The 18,929-nt window shown below is 38.5% G+C and overlaps 1 protein-coding gene across 2 annotated transcripts in view; it reads right to left on the reverse strand.

Annotated features, from left to right (window-relative positions):
- The window catches only part of LOC108436215 (ADAMTS-like protein 1), a 164,235-nt gene that overhangs the window by 474 nt on the left and 144,832 nt on the right, over positions 1-18,929 (reverse strand). Inside the window, exons 9-14 of one of the 2 annotated variants that reach the window (XM_017712567.2) lie at positions 15,007-15,118; positions 14,553-14,691; positions 13,982-14,032; positions 11,008-11,212; positions 8,419-8,566; positions 7,063-7,147 (exon numbers count right to left, since the gene is read on the reverse strand). In XM_017712567.2, the coding sequence (XP_017568056.2) occupies positions 7,063-7,147; positions 8,419-8,566; positions 11,008-11,212; positions 13,982-14,032; positions 14,553-14,691; positions 15,007-15,118 (740 nt within the window). Of the gene's footprint in view, positions 1-7,058; positions 7,148-8,418; positions 8,567-11,007; positions 11,213-13,981; positions 14,033-14,552; positions 14,692-15,006; positions 15,119-18,929 lie in introns of those variants that run through there. The other variant, XM_037545809.1, reaches the window with a different exon arrangement.

The following is an 18,929-nucleotide window of genomic DNA, read 5'->3' on the forward strand; positions in this document are numbered from 1 at the left end:
CATGCATTACATCATCGTTGTCGGAACAAAGTTGTGTTTCTCCTAAATGGTAACTTCGAAGGAGAACGGGAAAACATTCTAAACTTTGATGTACAGTGCAAGTCAGAGACCACTACTCATGTTTTTGAAAATTTCTGTAGGAATATTTGTCCACACTTCCAAATTTCAATCTTAGAGGCTGGTTGTATTTTCTCATGATCCAAGGAATTCCAAACACATTCTGTGATGTTGAGGTCTGGACCACTGAGGGTGGTCAGTCAGTTAATTTGAGAAGTTGATTTGCCAAGTGTCTTCTTTTTGTCTGTTTTCTTTTTCAGGAACAGCTTCTTGGCAGCTACACATCCTTTCAGACTCATAATGCTGAGTTGCTTTCTCACAGCGGAAGGATGGACAGAAACACCGGTGGATTTCTTCAGATCTTAATCAAGAGTGGGGCTTGATTTTCTTCTCTCTCTCAAAGATGACAGCTTAAGTACTGTTTATCTGATGATGACAGTCCAGATGGTCTACCCGGTCTTGCATAGTTGTTAGGTGTCATAGTTTCTTGACATCTTGCAATCATTTTTTAACAGTTTTCAAAACTCTTGTTTTTTGACTTTCCCCTTCCATATGCAAGTGGATAATTGTATATCTAATGAAAAGTGTATAACTTGTACTTCATGGATGGTTTGTTTGGAAATTAAATAAATGATTGACATTTGAATAACATAGAATGTACTGCACTGTACTGTAGAATGTTGTATGTCTAATCCTAAACTGAACCTTAATCTAAACCTCAAAAAAAAAATGTTCTTGCATTCTCAGGTCTAAAAAATTGTATTTATTTATTTTTTTTCTTTTAAAGAATCATCAGAGGATTTTCTCAGATTTTCCTACAAAGTCAAGATATTTTTGCTCGCAATAATGCAACCCTCACACACACTGATCTATATGAAATCATAATACAAATTGGCACTAATAAAAGCACCTCTTTGAAAAGCTGTGTCGCTTCTGGCACTAGCTTCATCTTCACACATTTTAGTCATTTGCAGCTAAGTTCATAAAGAGCGCAAGTATTTCTGAAATCCAGCCTTTCCTGCAGTTCATTCAACAGCTGTGAGACATTAAGGCCCAATGCACTTGAATAAATTGCTTTGATGCCTCCTTCCTCATAGTTAACAATGAAGTGAGCAGGAGTGACCTGATGGTATGAAAAGCAAGCTTTACCTACTTTCAACCTGAGAAGAACTGCCACACACTCATGAAATGAGCTTAAGAGGAGTAATTCAAAGAAAAGAGGGCTAATCTGTTCTGTAACTATCTTTCAAGTTAAAGATAACAGCTAAAAATAATGTCCTTTAATCCAAGCCTTGCTAACGACTAGAAGAGCTATGTGTCAAAAAGACAAATCCAGGCCATAAAGTGACCAGTAAATCAAGTCAGAGGGGAATTTTTGACAGCTTAAGTACAGCCCAAGGTGACATCATCTGCACTCCACCTATCAAACAATGAATGCAGTCCACTGTGTGGCAGTGAAGATGTGAATGGCAATAGTAGTATGTGAATGACGACCACATTGAGCATTGATTTCGTCAGCAGGAGCTTGGCCTGAGGTCCTCTATTCACTTTCACTGTATTGCAACATTGTACAGAAGCCCTGAAGGTTAAGGTGAAACCTCCTGACAACAAAACCAGCCTCAACTTTCTGCCTTTAAACACTCCACCCCTCCAGATTTTCCACATTGTTTAGAAGTAGTAAAGGGGAGCATGAAAAGAAAAAAAAAAACAAAACAGAAAATATATTTTTTTTCCTGAGCCAAACTACTGTAAATGTTGTCCAAACTTCAGTGAGCATCCAAATGTCTTATGTTATTTTAAACAGCCAGTAGTGAGTTAGCTCCTTATCTTGCCTATCAACAATTGACTTTTTTAGAGGGCAAAAATTTGAAAAAAAAAAAAAGCTGCAAAACATTTTTAAGCTAGTTTATTTACTAAGAGTTGCATACAGCAGAAAACAAACAGTGAAATCCAACTCAAGAATGTAGTTCTATATTTTAACCCTAGCTTTCAGAGCTGCCTTATCAATGTGCTATATCATTGTATATTTTACTTTATTTTCTCATCATTGTCTTTTCTGACACTATCTGTGCTTGCATATTAGTGTATAAATGGTTATTGGCTATATATTGTCTTCTAAAGTTTGCTGATTAGAGCATCTCTGAGAATTCCACAGTATTTGGAATTGCAATTGTTTCAGATGACAAAACTTCACTGGGGTTCATGTGTGATTTCCAGCTGTGCTATGTGCTAATGGTGTAGTGATTTTAATGCAATATGAAAAAAGCACATAAAAATTTAAATCTGTACTGCCAACATGCCAACGGCTCTCTTCAGCCTTCAATTAAGTTATATATTAATTCTAAATTAAATGGACAGGGCTTATGCTCTGCATGCATCCACACTCAAATGACTGGCTTTTTTTTCAAGCTGCTTATAAACTTCACAGCTGATGCTGGGATTTTGATTTTTGGAAAGACAAGTATTGAAAGTCTGGGTTGCTATATAACAGCTAAGTAGAATAAAGACAATTTAAATACCAAATATGAAATACCAAAAACTGAATCAAATGTTGATCAACAAAAATCATATAAAAACTGAAAATTTATTGAGGCTGTTGGGACAAAATGTAGTATTTTTTCCAAATGTAATTTATATACATCAACCATCCTTTACATTGTTTGATAATTTCATAATGAATAAACCAATAGAAATGGTTTAAAATTAAAATCTTTTTACATTAACTTCCACTGTGAATTAAGAACATTTTTCCTTCTTCTGAAAAAACTGGAGGTACAAGGTTTGTTCCAACAGGAGCAAAGTGTATCATTAAAACCTTACTATGTGCTATCCATGGAAAGGAGGCTTTCAGTAGATCACTGGCTTCATTCTTATTGATTAGAGGGACTGCATTGTCTCTTCCAGTGTACTGGTACAGTTGTTTAACAGGGGAAGGTCCTACTAACCTGAGAACTGGCTTAAACTCACCTGAGAAAACCAAAAGAAAAGGCTGAGATTTTTGAACAATTTTGTAATTGTTCTGTTGCTGACTCCCTTTGATGTCAACTAAAGCTCTTCCACATTAAAGTCTGAGAACCCTGTCTGGGTTTGTGTCCTGCAGGCCTTGAGTCACTGCATCCAAATAAGAATCAGTTCTGTGATATAAAAATACTGTGAGAGGATGATGAGAGCACTTTAACTGTCATCAGCTGCTTAAAGCATATGGCAGTGCCTTGCCATCTGTAGGAAATGTGTGATCCTGTGGAATTATAATAGGGTCAAGAGCTGGACTCCCTTACTGATGCTCTAGTCTATTTCTTTAAGTCACTGCTGTAGCACTAGCCATTGGCAGCATGCAAGTGTGATCGTGCCTCTGAGGCTGTGCTGCACATTTTTCTCTGGCTGAACTGTGAAACCACAGTATAAGCATGCTTCCCCTCTTCATGATCCGACACAATAAGAAACCAATAACTAGGCTCGGCTGGCCCTAAACAAGCACCCAAGCAGGCTTTTTACGACACCACCACAGATGCAGCCAAAGCTTTGGCTAATGCATCAACATCGAAACAACATATTGATGACTCCCCTTTTAGCAGAAATATATCATGACTTGCATTCCAGCCCTTAGACATGGCTTTATTTGTCATTTCTCTGTATACCCACTTCCAGCAGCCATGATTCATACATTGATACATGTGAGAATCATTTTCTCTTTGATTTCTTTTAAGCGTCAAAGTCATGGCAACGCCAAGACCTGTTGTTTGGTCACAGGCGTGGTAGTGCATGGTCAAACCTCTAAACTGGGGCAGTATGTTTTCTCCTTGATCTTTGCAAGTAATTGCTACAGTGGTTTTGAATGCATCTGAAGAAACAGCAGGCTTAAATCTTGGCAGTGAAGGTGCAATAAGTCTAACACAGGAATTTCCTTCTCGTTTCTCTCGCATCCGTATGCCTGCGCCCATATGGCAGGCAGATATTGTTGTTGGCTTCTGGACGACAGCATATTATACGCTTTTATTTATGCGCTTTTTGGGAAGACATGCCTTTTGCAAAGAACAAAATCATATGCTTTGGCATTAGTCAGCTCTCTCACACTGCAATTCTCTCCAAAACACTGAAAGCAGTAGGCTAGCAATGCTAAAATATATGGAGTATGGTGTAGCACAGTTACCACAAACAATACGTAATGCGAAGTGTTATAAGCTAACACACAGGCAAAAACAATGGCTCCATCCATTTAAAATGTCAATATTTAAAAAACTAATTCCAGTCTTTGAGGGCTGCCCCCAGCAGTGTTTGCTGCTCAGATTCACTTGATTCAACTCATTAGTTAACACCTTAAACTTTAACCTTAATTTCAGGCTTAGGCTTAAAGGGCCCCTTGGAAAACTGGATTTCCTTCCTTTTTTGTGTTTACTATAGTATATAAACATGAGTAAAACCTCAAAACATTCCATTAAAATACCATCTCCAATCCATACAGTCCATATATGGAAATGAAGCTGTAAAACAGCCCATTTTGTGTTTTTGTGATTACATAAAAACCAGCAAATTTAATCTCATCCACACCAGTTCAGCCTACAACAGTTTAGCTCCGCCCATTCCACGCTGAAGTTATTTGAGTTATGTTAGGTGAGTGTTTCCGACCGGACGTTTTTTTTAATAGGGCATAATACAAGCCAATTGGAACAGAGCTCATTTACAAACATTTACAGTGCATTTCAGTCTTAAAGACACAGTAACAAAAGACTGTTAAATGTAGAATAAAAGCCTTTAATAGGCCTCAGTAATTTTTTTCACAGAAGAAAATCATTTAGGAATTTTATCTTATTTTGCAAGTTAGAAAATCCTATACTACTCAAATCAACATAGATAATTAATCATTATATCTGTTACCAAAATACCTGTTAAAACAAAAATCACTTTTCTGTTGTAAACAAGCAACCACTGAAAAAAAAAGGAAATTGAGACAAACTGGAAGTTTTATCAACTTCAGTCAAAGATCAAAAATCAAGAATACTGTGGATGCACCATCCTCCTCACTGTTGAATGTTAAATGTTAATGTTTTAGCTTTCATTTGCCAACACCAAGCTGAAGCAGCCTGCTTGCCTGTGCTTTGTGCTTTTGCTCCACAGGCTTGTTTTGGTGTCTTTGTTACTCACTACCATCACTACAATACTTTGCCTGTGGAATTTACATGAATACTATGAATAAATGTAACACTACTATGCTACTTAAAGATTTGTTACCTGTAACAGCAGCCTAAGAACTATAACATTCTATTTTCAGCAAGGAAAGGTATATAAATGTAGGGTTCTGTAATCGCTACTGTCCATCAAGATAAGATTTTCACCCATTTGCATTACCAAAGCCAATTTTATCTTAATTTAAGAAACATTTTTTATCTCAAGTAAGACATGCCCACAACTGAAATGCAAACGTAATCAAAATAACATAAAAACTGTTATTTTGTTGGATAGTTAGACAGCTACTACTGTAAAAAACAAACAACCCCCCCCCCAAAAAAACTAAACAACTAAAGTGTAATGAACTGTAAGTTTGAAAAATTAAGAATTATGACAGCATTTCCTGCTTTTTAATACTGCTCCACAGTTTCCATTTCCCAAAACTTTAACTAAAAACTTTAACTCTAACGGGGGAAATATGTCAGCGGTAACATTCTCTTTCCAATTGAGCAGCTAGTGGTACAAATATATGGTTAAAACAGATGTCAGGACACCATTGGAGGACAGTATTTAGGAAATTTTGTCTAGTCAGACACTAGATGCTTCTAGATGCTCTAGGTGTGTAATACTCTGTTGTTATCTGGAGTTGGATAAGACAATGAAGTTAGGAACTGTAATTCTGTAATAGCTTCTGTCCTAAAATCAATCCTAAGTGAAGTTGTCTTGGTGATATACAAGATTTTAGAGTTAGGATGATATTGTAACAGGACTCCATGGAGTTTAAGGGGAATTTAAACACCAAAGTCTGACGAGATCGGGTCCTCCAGGACAGGGATTGATAACCCCTAATTAATGAAACTAATGACTCATGTAAATCATAAGCAAACAAATAATCATTTGGAATTTATAACTAATTTTATTAGCCTGAACTGACACATAACTGATGTACACCTTCAAGGCTAAGTGAAATCGGGCATTAAAAAGCTCTTAGAATGCAGCGCCAATGTTTTCTTATGGTTTAAAGAATGTCCTTAAGTCACAGTGGTTAGTACATCACTGATCCCTCTCTTTGAAACAAACTGAACTTCTTTAATCTTTGTAAGAGCTAAATAAATCATTCTTTACTTCAAAATGTCATGAAGTCATACAAAAATAATGGTCACCATCCAATTCTACCATGTCTGCCAAACTCTACAATTCCTGTGGTTTTCACCTTAAACAATGTACATTACCAGCAGCAGATACCTCAGCTTCAGGTCTCAGTGCTATTCTCGATTGATCTCGAAGACGGCTTAGGCTGTGCACTCATCCCTCTATCCCCCAACTCAATGTTAAATCTTAAAAACGGATATTTAGTACTGTAAATCTCCACATTTGTGTAGTGCGTCTGCAGACGCTGTTGTTGGGCTCCATTCCTCTTCATAAATCATCACCTGACCCAAAAAGCCTGTGATGGTTTCAACAGAACATCTGCTCACAAAAAGCTACGAGCTACCCCTACTCACTCTCTTCTTTCATTTCACACTGCTTCAACCAATCACATCATTTAAGGATCAGCCAGCTCAGGGAGACCCTTTGTGAGCGCAGATTTTCCATGTGAAGGCTGGAGAGTATTCATAAGATTTTTTTCCCTTTAAATCTGCACTAAGGAAATAACGTACACCTCTTTCGCTGATGTCAGATTCTTTTAAGGCGATCTTTAAGTCATGCGAAAGAAACTATGACCTGAAAACTGTCTTATTCTCCTTTAATTCAGTGAAAATCCAAAGCAACTACTGTAGGACCCAAAAACCTCCAGGTCTACAGCCTTACTGTTATTTTAGAGCTAGAAGCACTTACGTTGGCTCCTCAGACACAGCAGTATCTTCCTCCAGTTCTATGGCTTGCTTGAACCATGGTGGCTTTGCTTCAACAGGGAGCTTCTCTAAGAGAGGGAGAAACAAAAACACAATATTTGTGTATTAAGGCGTATTATAAGTAGGGCTGTCACTATTGTTTATATGATTATATTAATAATTACTGATAAATCTTTGGATTTAATTTTACAAAAGATCAACTGGAACAATGCTAAATATAGTTTGTTAGTAATAGTTATAGTTTTAGGCACCTGGGAACATTATTTATTTTTAATATAACTAATATAATATAATATAACTATTTAATTAGGCAATAAGTATTTTGTTTAAATGTAGTCATTTACATTTCAATTACGGCATTTGGCAGACGCGCTTATCCAGAGCGACTTATAATCTGATGATTTTACACAGGTAGGCAAAGACAGTGTTAGGAGTCTTGCCCAAGGACTCTTATTGGTATAGTGTAGGGTGCTTACCCAGGCGGGGATTGAACCCCAGCCTACAGCATAGAAGCACGACGTGTTACCCACTACACTAACCAACCACCATTATTTAGTCAATTTATGTTTGTTGATATGTTCCCTTAGCTATTATCAAACCCCTCATATATAAACCCAGTATATTGTATCATTAACATAATCTTTTAACCTAACTAACCCTGAAAAACAGCCCCAGACCATTTTCCCTCTTCCACCAAACTTTACTGTTGGCACTATGCACTTCAGTAGGTGGCGTTTTTCTTGCATTTACCAAATTCAGATGTATTTATCTGATTGCCAGATAATGAAATGTGATTCATCACTCCAAAAAACACATTTTAAACACAGTCCAGAGGCGTCGTGCTTTACACCACGCCAGTCGACACTTAGCACTGCACATAGAGAGGGGGTAGGTGAACACAATGCCATTAGATACAGTACACTGCAATTTCAACTTTTTTAGTATTCCAAGTTTATGATTTTAACAATGTAACCATTTAATACCTATCCTAAAAAGTGACTTCAAAATATTTATACATTAATGATAGTTATGCACATGCTTTATTTCAAGCCTGAATGATTGTGTCCAATTGCAGTGTATTTGTATACTCCCACTGTACGCATTGCAAATTTACGGCACATAGTTACAAAATTACAAAGTACCCCCTGATTTATTTTTGAATTTTTTTTAGATTTCTATTAATTATGCCATTTCTGTTAGACAAATCATGATGTTTTATCATCATTAATGCAGTAAAGGGTTAATAGGGCAAGTCAAATGATTTGAATGGTCATTTAAATAAAATAGCATCACATATCAGCTGCTGGGTAAGTACAAGTAAGTCACATTAAGTGCCTACCTAAGGGTTTGTAACAGGGAACAGGAACCAGGCACTCTTCCTTTATATGTGGCTTTGTGGTGGGATTGCAGCCTCCAGCATGCAGGCCTCTGTGATCGATGCACAGGACCACTCTGTAGCGAAGGCCTTGTCCACAAGTCACTGTGCACTAGATAGAAGATACTTCTATGACATATACAGCAAACAAATTAACAAATCAGCTAAATAGGCTAACAGAGCAAGCTTCATTAACAAACAGCTACTGCTAAAAAAGCTAACAGCTTGCTTCTCATTCTCCTGAAGCAGTGGGACCAAAATAATGATTTTATGACTGAATGACTGTTTACCCTGTTACTTCAGTAGAAACACAGCCTGCATGCTTAGCTGTAGCTGTTGACTGGATTTAGCCTGTTTTTTTTTTGCCATCAAGACCATTTTTTAAAACTCTGGCTGCTTTGGCTGAATTTAGTCCATATCCATTGTTTGTAGTAAGTTGAGATTCATTGTTTAAAATTTTGTGAAAGTGATAATCAAAAAACATTTTAAAAATTCAGTCAACTAGTATTAAAAGGAGGATCCCATCATTTTTTAAAATTTATGCACAGTTAAATCATTAAGATGCAAACAAAGCCATACGGTGTTTCAATGTGAAATTTATCATTTTAATGACTCCTACAGCTACCGAGGCTTGATGCCTTAGGCATTGTTTTATGTTTATGATGGTTTTAAGAACTAAAATGTATTTTAAAACTTATTCAGGTATATGGAGGTACATAGTTTGTACCATCATCAACATTCCATATAACATATTTGGATCTGGGATGGAAAAATGCCCCTAAAAATTTAAAGAGAAAAATTTACTTCCCAAACTTTGTACCATATAGTGATTCAAATGACCTAGTAAATCATATAAATCTTCTGTTTGATGCTTAAGACATTTAAATATTTATTGCCATGGATGGTGGTTTTGTGAAGATAACCCAATTGCATTATATTGAAATATTGAAAAATGAACAGAAGTCTTCAAGTCTGACTCTATAGGCATGTCAAATTATTCTCCTAAATTTCATATTTTAGAGAAGATTTTGCATCCTATTCGGAACATAATGAGTGACATAAGCACAAGGTGCATGCATACCCATCTGCAAAATTAGTAAGAATAGCCTGATTCTTTACTGACAATGCCTCTCTGGAAGCATTTCAGTCCCACGTCAAAAGAAAAGGAAGAAGACAAAAAACGCTGGCTGCCTATAAAGAGCTTTTTCAGTTTGTTCTGCCAATACAAGCATTTAACAGAGGTTTAGAGAGAGGAATGCTGAAGGTAAACAAAGCCCCAGGTTTTCATATTTTTCATAAGGCCACAAATGTGGATTCATTGGTTCTTAGTTACACTTTTCAAAAAAGAAAAAGACTTTCTTTTAGAAATTACAATTCACAGGAGACACTACTTTGGGGATAATCAGATGGAAAGAACCAGAGCTGAGCTTCTTCTTCAGAAGTAAGACACTGAACCTAAACACCTTTTTTTCACAACTGCCCTTTTTTGTGTAGATTGGCCTTTGGGTGATATAGGATTACAACTGCTTTTTATTTGTTTCTGTTTCAGTTTTATGTGTTCTGGAAGTTGTAGTGTTGTCAAAGATGAGAACCCTATCCTGCTACCGGTAATAATATGGGAGTGTAAAGTTTAGTGTCTATTTGTTTTAGTGGAAGCTTTGAGCCCACCATGCCAGGAATGCCACTTGCGGTGAGGTGAGCTGTTGGAGAAGTCATGCAGCGCTATTCATTCCAGACCCTGAGAAGATTAATTGGCATGTTTTTTTCACCTCCTTTCACTAATTAACACATCGTTAGCAGTGGAAAACTGTGTGGGATCAGAGATAACAGAGATTAATGAGCTACTCACTGATGCATGATTGCGGGTTAAGTGCTAACAGTGAAGAACAAAAAAAACGGGGCACAAAGACATTTCTGGTACAAAGATCTGAGCAGGACTCCTGAGATGCTTCTGAGGCCCAGAACAATTATAAGCATTTAACGGTCAATAGTACAATGCCCAAGGGTGAGCATTTAAGTTCTAGGTATACATAGGCTCCAAATTAGGATGACTGCTTATATCGAAGACAAAATGCTAAGGCTTGGGCTTATGCCAGCTCCGTAAAACAACTCCTTGGATATGCTAACTTCTCAGCTTACTGCAAAGAAGAGTGGAGACACAGTACCTCAGGGTTGGACTCCTTACACAGCCATTTGACATGTTGCAAAATAGCTCAGGTATAATTGTGTTAATTGCTTTTAATGGGAGTTCACCACAAGTTCAACTAGGAGACCTACCATTAAATGGGAGCTTGCCATCTAGTTTCTTTCAAATGATTATCCAACAAAAACACTGTTTCTAAGAGCAGCCCTTCTGAAACTGAGAAAAAGCTATATATCTGATAAGTACATAAGGACAAAGAAAGTCCTTATAAATACGAATAAAATGAAGTCTTGCCTAGAATAACAAACTCACTGAGAGCTTTGAATTATCAAAAAAGATGCTTGGTGTGCAAGTTATTTTCAAAGTAATTATTAAAAAAAAAAGCATTGAACAAAATGAGTCACAATTACCGGTGACCACTCCTGTGCAAGCCATGTTGGGCAGTCAAATGTATTACATGGCTGTACGATGGATGTCTTGGATGCATACAGACATTTCCACTCATCTGTAGGAGTGATGTTTCCCTGCATGTCTTCTTCCACACAGGAAACAGAGCGGCTCTGGACTCCTCCACCGCAGGACATGGAACAGGCCGTCCACGGGCTACTCTCCCACCTGGCGATATTGATTTAGACGTGAAAGTGCTTCTTTATTTCAGGTTGAAAACAATGTTTCTGATGTTAGTAACAAACAGCACACATTTATCAAAACAGACCAATCCATGCTCCATCCACAAATGTGTTCTTTCATAGCTTCTGCTGCGAGGTTGGACAATCCCATTCCAGCTTGTGAGAAACTTCAGCGCACAACAGTTTTTTATTAAAATACTCAAATTTAGAATGTTATTCATTTTAAATGAAATTCACTTTGCCTTAGTTAGGATGAGTTCAGATAGAGCAAAAGCAGTTTTTGTCATGTAACCTCACGAAACTCCTGTGGCTGAATCTGAGATCCAGAGATTTCTGACTCTGTTTGAGCCAATCGCTGTCAATTGACCTGCCTTGCTCAGCTTTTGCCTCAATTTTAGAATATATGTGACATATACACTAAATGGACAAAAGTATTGTGAAACCTACACATTACACCTACAGGAGCTTTTATGACATCCCATTCTAAATCCATTGACATTAATATGGAGTTGGTCCCACATTTACAAAGCTGTAACAGCTTCCACTCTTCTGGGAAGCTTTCTATTTTTTTTGGAGTGATTGTGGAGTGTGTTTCAGGGACTTTTTGATCATTCGTCCAGGAGAGTATTTCTGAGGTCAAACACTGATATTGGACTCGGTGCGGGCCAGTCAAGTGCTTTTACACCAACACACCCAGCATTGACTTTGCCTTGTGCACTGGTGCTCAGTCATGCTGGAACAGAAAAGGGCCTGCCCCTAACCGTTCCCACAAAGTTGTAAGCAAAAATTGTCTGAAATGTGTTGGTATATTGAGGCATTAGGATTTCCCTTTACTGGAACTGCAGGGTCTAGGCCAACCCCTCAAAAACAAACTCATATCATTATCCCTCCTCAAGCAAACCTCACAGTTAGCACGATGTAGTCAGGTAGTCAATGTTCTCCTGGTATTCTTCAAACCCAGATTCGTCCATCAGACTGCCAGATACTGAAGTATGATTTGTCACTCCACAGAACACATTTTCACTGCTCCAGAGTCCAGTGGCAACATGCTTTATGCCACTCCATCTGATGCTTGCCATTGCACTTGGCGATGTAAGGCTTGCATGCAGCTGCTCAGCCATGGATACCTATGCCAAGAAGCTCCTGGCGCACAGTTTTTGCGCTGATGTTAATCTCATAGGAGGTTTTGAACTTTGCAGTTATTAAGTCAGCGGAGCTTTTAGGCACTATGTGCCTCAGCACTCGGTGACCCCGCTCTGTGTAACTTTACGTAGTCTGTCACTTCGTGGCTAAGTTGCTGTGGTTCCTAAATGCTTCCACTTTTCAATAAAACCACTCACAGTTGATTGTGGAATATCTAGGAGGAAAGAAATTTCGAAAACTGATTTGTTGTAATGGTGGTATCATATTACTACACTATGATCAAATTCAGTGAGCTCTTTACATCAAATCATTCTTTTACAAATGTTTGTATAGACTAACTACACCTGAATTCAACCTTTATCCATATAGTGAAGAAAATGCTGTCAGCAAGTGCCCCAGAGTAACTTCCAGTACTGTACAGTAGCTAGTGCAGCAGGTTATGACATCAACCCTATCAAAATGAGTATCTCACTGGGGATCGATTCCAAGAATTTATTAATGGCCTTTTAAACTGGTTTAAAACTGCCTCCAGAGAAGAACTGGGACTTTCTGTATGCATCTGTGTTTTCTGCACAAGGCTTCTTTTATTGTTGGACGCACTGTGATTTTTTTTTCCCGAATGAGTTTGTGAGCTCAGTTCACGTCAGTAAGCACTAACAAAACTTGCAATGTCAAAGCTGACTAACTTTCTGCTTAGCCTACAAATCCCATTTTTCCTTAAGAGCTCTGATAATAAGGCAAAATAAAACTATTCAAAAATTCTAAATGTCAGCTTCTTGTAGGGAGATCACAAGTTAGATCCCTGGTGATATCACAGTCACCCGTGTTTGGGAGATTAAGAGAGCATAACTTGTCTTGCTCTCACAGATGATGCTAGCCACAGATGTCGGTTTAGAATTAGCAGTTAGCATTCTCCTTAAAGCATGTTCAGCTGTCTGTGCCTTCATGTGACTCACATCCTTCATGTGACTCAAAGGAAGTGTGTGCTCATCTTGACCCTTTCTGCTAAGTAGCACTGTGTGTCATAGGACTAGATCAAGCTATTTGGAATTCAACTGAGGAGAAAATTGGGTAAAAACAAAGAACCAGGCAGCATACTCTAACTCAGATATTTTGACAAATGCAGAGCTGGATACTGCAATTTGTTATAAGGCTGAATATTGTGCAAAGCTTGTCCAATCTCGCAACAGTAGCTATTAAAGAAAGCATTTGTGAGCAGAGCATGGATTGGCCAATTGTGGTTATTCCTTGGGTATTAAAAGCATATAAAATAAGTATTCACAAGAAAAAGCCTAAGCTCTCCAACCAATTCTTTTCTCTCTGCTGCATATACTGAAAGGCACAGGCCCATTAACTTGCTTAAGCATCTGTACTGACTACCTCATGAGGACTGAAAGCCTTCACTGTCTCAGCCTGGCTCTGGGCCCATCCCGTGCTTCACTGGAATAGAATCTGAAACCGCTGGCTCTCTGCTATTGTGGAAGGGAGCTTGAAATGTTACTCGGCAAAGGCAGTCTCAGGTGGACTGGAAAGCTGGACGAGACTTGGCGGTTAGCAGCAGGCCAAGGAAAAAGTGCAGCTTTAGGTCTAGGAGTGAGGTCGAGGTACATACCGTGGCAGCGGGTGGTAGAGGTCATAGGGCATTATTTGCTTGTAGCCATCACTGTGAATTGGACATTGGAAATATGTTAAGGTTATGATATAAGTTCTGAAAGCCATGACATTTATGACGTATGGTTTACTGTAGAGCACTTTTAACCAAATGCAAGAGAACAATTTCTAGGAAGAAGCACTTTCACAGTGTATAACAGTTTCAACTCCTTAAATGAGGCCTGGATGTGGGCCTACACTTCAACTACTCACTCTGAAAAACTGGACAACAGATATAGCTATGGACAAAAATCAGGCTTCAGCGTGGTGGCTAATAATGTTTTAGCCATACCACAGACCATTTAGGTTTTTGTAGATAACAGTATATAGTAGTTTCAGGAACCAAATAGGTAAGATCCATTTCATATTACTTAACAAGCTGACGGAGGCAATGATTTAATGATTCACGGCACAGTTTGCACAGTACTAAATGGATTGCTTACTTGTTAGCTACAATAGTCTCTAGTACAGAATTTAAAAAGGGAGCTTGGGGAAAAGGAAAACTGTTTAGTTTTAAGGGCTTAACCACCCACCTGGCAGGGCAAGGGTCCATGTTGCACTCCTGCAGTTTGGGTTTGGGTTTGACATTCTCAGGGTAATAATGGCAATATTGGTCCACCACCATACGATTACTGCGCAGGTCAAAGCACTCAGCTGAGGTCAGCTGATATCCTGGGTCAAATAAAAAGAGGGGTCAGAAATTCATGTAATGTGGTATAGGAAGAAAACACAGCACCAATATTTTAATGAGAGGTTTTTCACTTTGTTGTTCATGTGTGGTGACCAGAAGAATAAAAAAATGCTCCCAAAAAAGGGGGTTTTGTTGTGTTTGTAAGTATAAATGAGTTTCTCTACAGGAAAAAAAACATGAATATGACATTTGTCTGCAAATTCTAGTGCAAAATTTGTATTTATTTGCTGAGTTTAACACATTGTAAAAAAATTAAATATGCTTATATTTTATTATATTATATTTTTTTTTTTTACCTCCTCCACAGGTTACAGAACAAGGGAAGAAGTCAGTCTCTCTCCAGCGATGGACAATGGGCTGGTAGAAGATAAACTGTACCACGCTGTCCACACCACTGGCATAATGAACCTGACATATCAGAACAAAGCATTCATTAAAGGAATGGATGGTTTACATTCCACACCATTCTAACTTGTGTTATAGTTTCAGGCATCTTTGTCAGAAGATCTCATACTTGTAGACTTCTGGCAAACAAGCAACGAGTAACAGTAACACAACTTCTTCTGACTAAAACAAGTTAAAATCTTAAATAGTTAATTAACTCTTTCTGGGCTCAGAAAGACATTACTACTGGATGACTTCAGTCAGTTGCCAGGAACAGCTAGCGTGTATCTGTTTTCCATGATGTGCAGCTAACCATACTGAAACCATTTAGCTGTGAAGACCTGAATGCCAGTTCTATAATTGTGTAAACAGAGGATAATGATCAAAGTCCTTTGCTCACCATTCTACCATCAATTAAACTACTCTGACAGGACCTGTGAGAAACAGCATAACCCTGCTCAGAATCTTGAAGAACTCTTTGTCTCATGAAACAATGTTTGGAAAAAATGATCCAGGACTGATGAGGAAGAGGCTTAGAACCACTTACGGATAAACCGCTGCTTATGTAGAGAAGGTAACTGCAGAATATTTTAGGTCAATACAGAAGAAGACAAAAATAACTTGACTCTTAATACATAAAACGTTATGTGTTTTATAAATGTGTTTAAAACTGGTCACACTTTTGAAGGTCCACTATTGCTTATCTGCAATTGCACAAATTGCTAACAAAGTATCTGCTATTTATCAGCAGGGTTAACTTCAACAGTCAAGTCAGACAGCAAAGTTCAACAGGATTGCAGACTATCCAGAAGATCAAAGGTTAGACTGAACTTAGCATAAAGTTAGCTAGCTAAGCAAGATGATCTACACCACATTTACAGGGTCCGTATCGTATACTTTACTTCTATTTTATTTTTCCACCTGAAACATAATTAATTTTTACTTCACCTTGTTATTGTGCCTTTAAGATCGATATATGTAAACAAGGTCTTTTCAGACTGTCTGCTCTGCATCGTGCTTCAATCAAACAGTACTCAGAGCTGAAACACTGGGTAGAACTTCAATATACACACACCGGCCAATTTATTAGGTACTAGTAAAAGGTTGCTAGTAAAAGGTTGGACCCCCTTTTGCCTTCAGAACTGCCTTAATTGTTTGGGTCATACTTTCAACAAGGTGTTGGAAACATTCCTCAGAGATTTTGGTTGGTTATTTGAGTTACTGTTCCCTTTCTATCATCTTGAACCAGTCTGCCCATCTCCTCTGACCTCTCACATCAACAAGGCATTTTCATCCACTCAACTGCTGCTCACTGGATATTTTCTCTTTTTCTGACCGTTCTCTGTAAACCCTAGAGATGGTTGTGTGTGAAAATCCCAGTAGATCAGCAGTTTCTGAAATACTCAGACCAGCTCGTCTGGCACCAACAACCATGCCACATTCAAAGTCACTTAAATCACCTTTCTTCCTTGTTCTGATGCTCGGTCTGCACTTCAGCAACTTGTCTTGACCACCTCTACATGCCTAAATGCATTGAGTTGCGGCCATGTGACTGGCTGATTATCTATTTGTGTTAACAAGCAATTGAACAGGTGCTGAGTGTATATCGGCGGAGCTGCTGCAGGGTGAATAGACAGGTACATAAGTGCTTTGGTTTTTCTTGACATCACAAAAATAAATGAATTCAAAATGGGCTGTTTTGCAGCTCTGCTTCCATGTATAAACAACATGATATTGAATGGAACATTTTGAAACTTTAACTTACTAAATACTTTATATACTACATCAAACTCTTTTATTCCAAAGAAGCAAGGACATTTTGTTTTCCCATAATATATGCCCTTTAAAATAAAGCCAAAAATTTATATAAAAAGTATTCCCAGCCACTTTATGATGAGACATTACAAAAGTAGTATTATCCTGAGACTAGCTGTCGTCAGTCAAAAGAGCAGGCATATCCAGTTATCACCGGAGTTAGTGTGGGGGATTATGGACGTGACGCTGCTTTGACAGCCTAATGCCTCATGAAGATTGGGACAGGGCACACAGCCAGCAAGACCACAGCTCTTCACAACAATCTCTGCACACAGTCTGGCCTTACATCATAGCTCTAATGGCAGTGGTTACAATGCCCTTACTCTTAGAGAGCTGCCTGGCATCACTTTAACTTTATAGCTAACAGACATCCTATGAAGACATGGCAAACTTGAATCCCATTATCCTAGAAAAACAAAACACAGCTGAACTCCGGCTGACCCTTTCACACTCTCGTAGCATCTTACAAGGTTGGTCCACACCTCTAGCCCAGTTCTGAGAGACGGATAACAGTGCTGCACTGTCCACTGCAAATGAAGGGTTACGCATTTCCTCTAGGAGAAACGTGACACTTCAAAGAGGCTTCGCAGATCCAGAGATTTTGTTCTCTCTCTTCACAGCTGAGTTTGGATCGAAGCTTTGGGACAAGGCCTTGCCCAAATAAACCTCAGAGACTCGTCGCATTCTTTGGCGGTGACAAAAGTGTTTCATAGTATGGTAAGATATCGCTCCCCATGCGTCCTCATTGAGCCAGGCCTGGAGCTGGGTGAAAACACCCACCACCTCCAGACCTTCATCTACTAATAAAGTTGTCTATTGAAAACACACACTTGTGAGACCTCCCACTCAAAAACATAAGCTTCCTCTCGGACTCCCTGTTGGTCCCAGATGGATTGTGCGACAACCTGTTTGAGGGGTTTTGGATCCTAATCATTCATCGGGTGAGAAGAATGAAACTCAATCTATCAGAGGGATTCAGAAAGTTGCTTCAATATGAGGCAGAATTATTTTGAGCCAGATATTATACTGCATGCTGCAGTGCAGATGCGTTCATACCTCTGAAGCATGTTTATATATTCAAAATGACTGGTTATACGATTATACTAATTATTGGCTAAACCTGTTGAAAAAGGGACTTAACGTGTTCTCAGATATCCTGTAAACTGACATGTTTATATAAAATGGATTCCTCAAGGCTGGGTATCTGAACATTGGGCAACGGGTCAGAGAAACTGAACAATTCACATAATTATTTACAATGGAACAAACGTCCGCCTTGTTTTAATGAGTTTTTCCACATGGCTAAGCCTCTCCAAAACTGTGATATGAACTGGCCATCTTCCTGGTAGCAGATTAGAAAATTAGTCATTTACTACTTCTCAGATTTCTGTCTCCGACCATTCCTATTTATTGTGTTATTTGGATGTGTTTTAGGGGGATGAGGGTTGTTTTTTCTGGCATTTTCCATCTGTGGGCTGCTTCTCTTTGAATGGCTATTTCCATTAAATGTATGATGGCCAGCACATTAATCTAGGGAGCTGCTCGATGGATTGGGTAAAAGTAGAGGAGAAATAATTGCTGTGTGGCTTTCAGCCAGGAATCTAATGAACTTTTGGAAGGAGTTGGACATGCTGTACATGCTAGCTGACCTGCATCGAGGCAAATCCACCAGGGGACTCCAGAGTGCTGAGTGAAGCTCATAATTACCCATGGTACTGTATCCCTACCGCCTCCCTGACACCTAGCATGTGCCCCAAATTGGCACAGTGCATGAGCGTGAGAGAGGAGAGAAAAGGGTGGACGCAGGGGATTTCAATATACATTACCACACAGCCTAAAATCGTTTACTTTTGTGAGGCAACATTGATCCTGGTAGTAAATTTTGCATGTACTGTGTAGAATGAGTGGAAGCAGCTACACATCTGCACTACAGTAGAACCTTTCCCACTTAATTTGTATGCTTATACAACAGAGGAGCCAATAATTGTTTATGCAAAGAGACAGTGAGAGATTTAAATAT

This window comes from Pygocentrus nattereri, chromosome 2 (assembly GCF_015220715.1).
Source record: "Pygocentrus nattereri isolate fPygNat1 chromosome 2, fPygNat1.pri, whole genome shotgun sequence".
NCBI classification, from domain to species: Eukaryota; Metazoa; Chordata; class Actinopteri; order Characiformes; family Serrasalmidae; genus Pygocentrus; species Pygocentrus nattereri.